General features: G+C 27.4%; 1 protein-coding gene across 1 annotated transcript in view; it reads left to right on the top strand.

Annotated features, from left to right (window-relative positions):
- The window catches only part of LOC101512520 (uncharacterized), a gene marked incomplete at both ends in the record, with an annotated part of 1,426 nt that extends 1,042 nt beyond the window's left edge, over positions 1-384 (top strand). The window contains one exon of the mRNA XM_027331211.2: positions 354-384. Coding sequence (XP_027187012.2) covers positions 354-384 — 31 coding nt within the window. The remainder of the gene's footprint in view (positions 1-353) is intronic.
- Positions 385-1,538: the final 1,154 nt, after the last annotated feature.

Raw genomic sequence — 1,538 nt, forward strand, 5'->3', positions numbered from 1 at the left:
AATTGAAGATTAATATTAAATATTTTAAAAATGTATTTATAATAATATTTTCATATATTTTTAGTTAAAATTTTTATATAAATAAAAGTTCGGACAAATTCGTTTAATGTGGAAATTTAAGCATGCGGATTCCTTTTTAAAAATTATTTTTATACGAAATTACCTGCGAATTTTAATTGCGAAACATGTTGGTGCAAAATTTCGTATGGATATACCTGCAGATTTTCATACGAAATATATTTGTAGGAACCGTGCTGCAAATGTTTCTGCATGAAAAGTCGTAAGAAAATGCCTAAAGTTTTCTTAAACTTTGCTGCGGATTTTATTTAATTTTCCTGCGGATTTATCCGCAGGTAATTTACCTGCGGATACTAAAATCCTCAGGTAACAATTATCCACGAAGGTTTTACGTGGGGATAACGTTCCGCCAGAAAATCTGCAGGTAACATGCTTTCCTGCGGAATTTTTGCTTAAATCCGCAGGAAAAACGCAGATTTCTAGTAGTGGTACTCACACTTTAATTTTCTTAAAATATTGTATCTTATAATCGTATGGCATCGGTGCGTATTATATAAATTAAACACCCATATGTTAAGGTTTTTTATAAGCAATTCTGTTACAAGGAAATTTGGCTCACGAATAATTTAGTAAAAGTTAACAAAGAAATTTAATACGCGCAACAAAAAACATAAGAAAAATATGTGCATTTCAATATATGCACATAAGAAAAATATGTGCATTTCAAGGAGAATCTATGTACATTTTAAGGTACATCCTTGATTAATATGTAATGAAAAATTCAAGTAGTCATTTGCAATATTATTTCATTCTTTCACATTTCCACCATATTTTTACTATTAACTTATTATTCTATCTCATGTCTTCTATTAACGTATTATTTTTATTTTTAATGTGATATTTTCTTGATGGAATGTTTAATTGTGTAATGATATGGTTCTATTATGATTGTTTGCGTGTTCTTTTTACTTGTATTATACTGTTATCATGATTTCGAAACTCACCTCCTTCGTTGTTTGTGCTTGACTGGCTTGGCCATGCGTTTGTAAAATCACATTTGTTACAAGTTAATGAATCTTGAAGTTCCAGTTTGGGAGGAACCATGCTCTGATAGGTGATATAGGGAATAAGGGTTTAAAATTGTATTATACTTATTTAATTTAAAACGAAATTTTCTAGGAAAATCTTAGAAGTACTAGTAAATTTTTAAATTAAATCAAGTAATAATACTTAAATCAAGCTTATTGAGATTACACTATTTTAATGGAGAAAATAAGTTTAAAGTGTTCCTTTTGATTTTTGAGAAACGTGATATCCTAAGTTAAAAATAAAAGTTTTTATTTTCTTGGTAACACATTTTTATTTATCCGCTGCAAAATTTATAGGAATATGATATAATTTATTATATATATTATTTTGGAGTTTATTATATATATTATTTTGGAGTTTAGGGTAGTACATACTTGATTAATATGTAATGAAAAATTCAAGTAGTCATTTGCAATCTTCTTTCATTCTTT

This window comes from Cicer arietinum, unplaced genomic scaffold, assembly GCF_000331145.2.
Source record: "Cicer arietinum cultivar CDC Frontier isolate Library 1 unplaced genomic scaffold, Cicar.CDCFrontier_v2.0 Ca_scaffold_744_v2.0, whole genome shotgun sequence".
In the NCBI taxonomy this organism is placed as follows: domain Eukaryota; kingdom Viridiplantae; phylum Streptophyta; class Magnoliopsida; order Fabales; family Fabaceae; genus Cicer; species Cicer arietinum.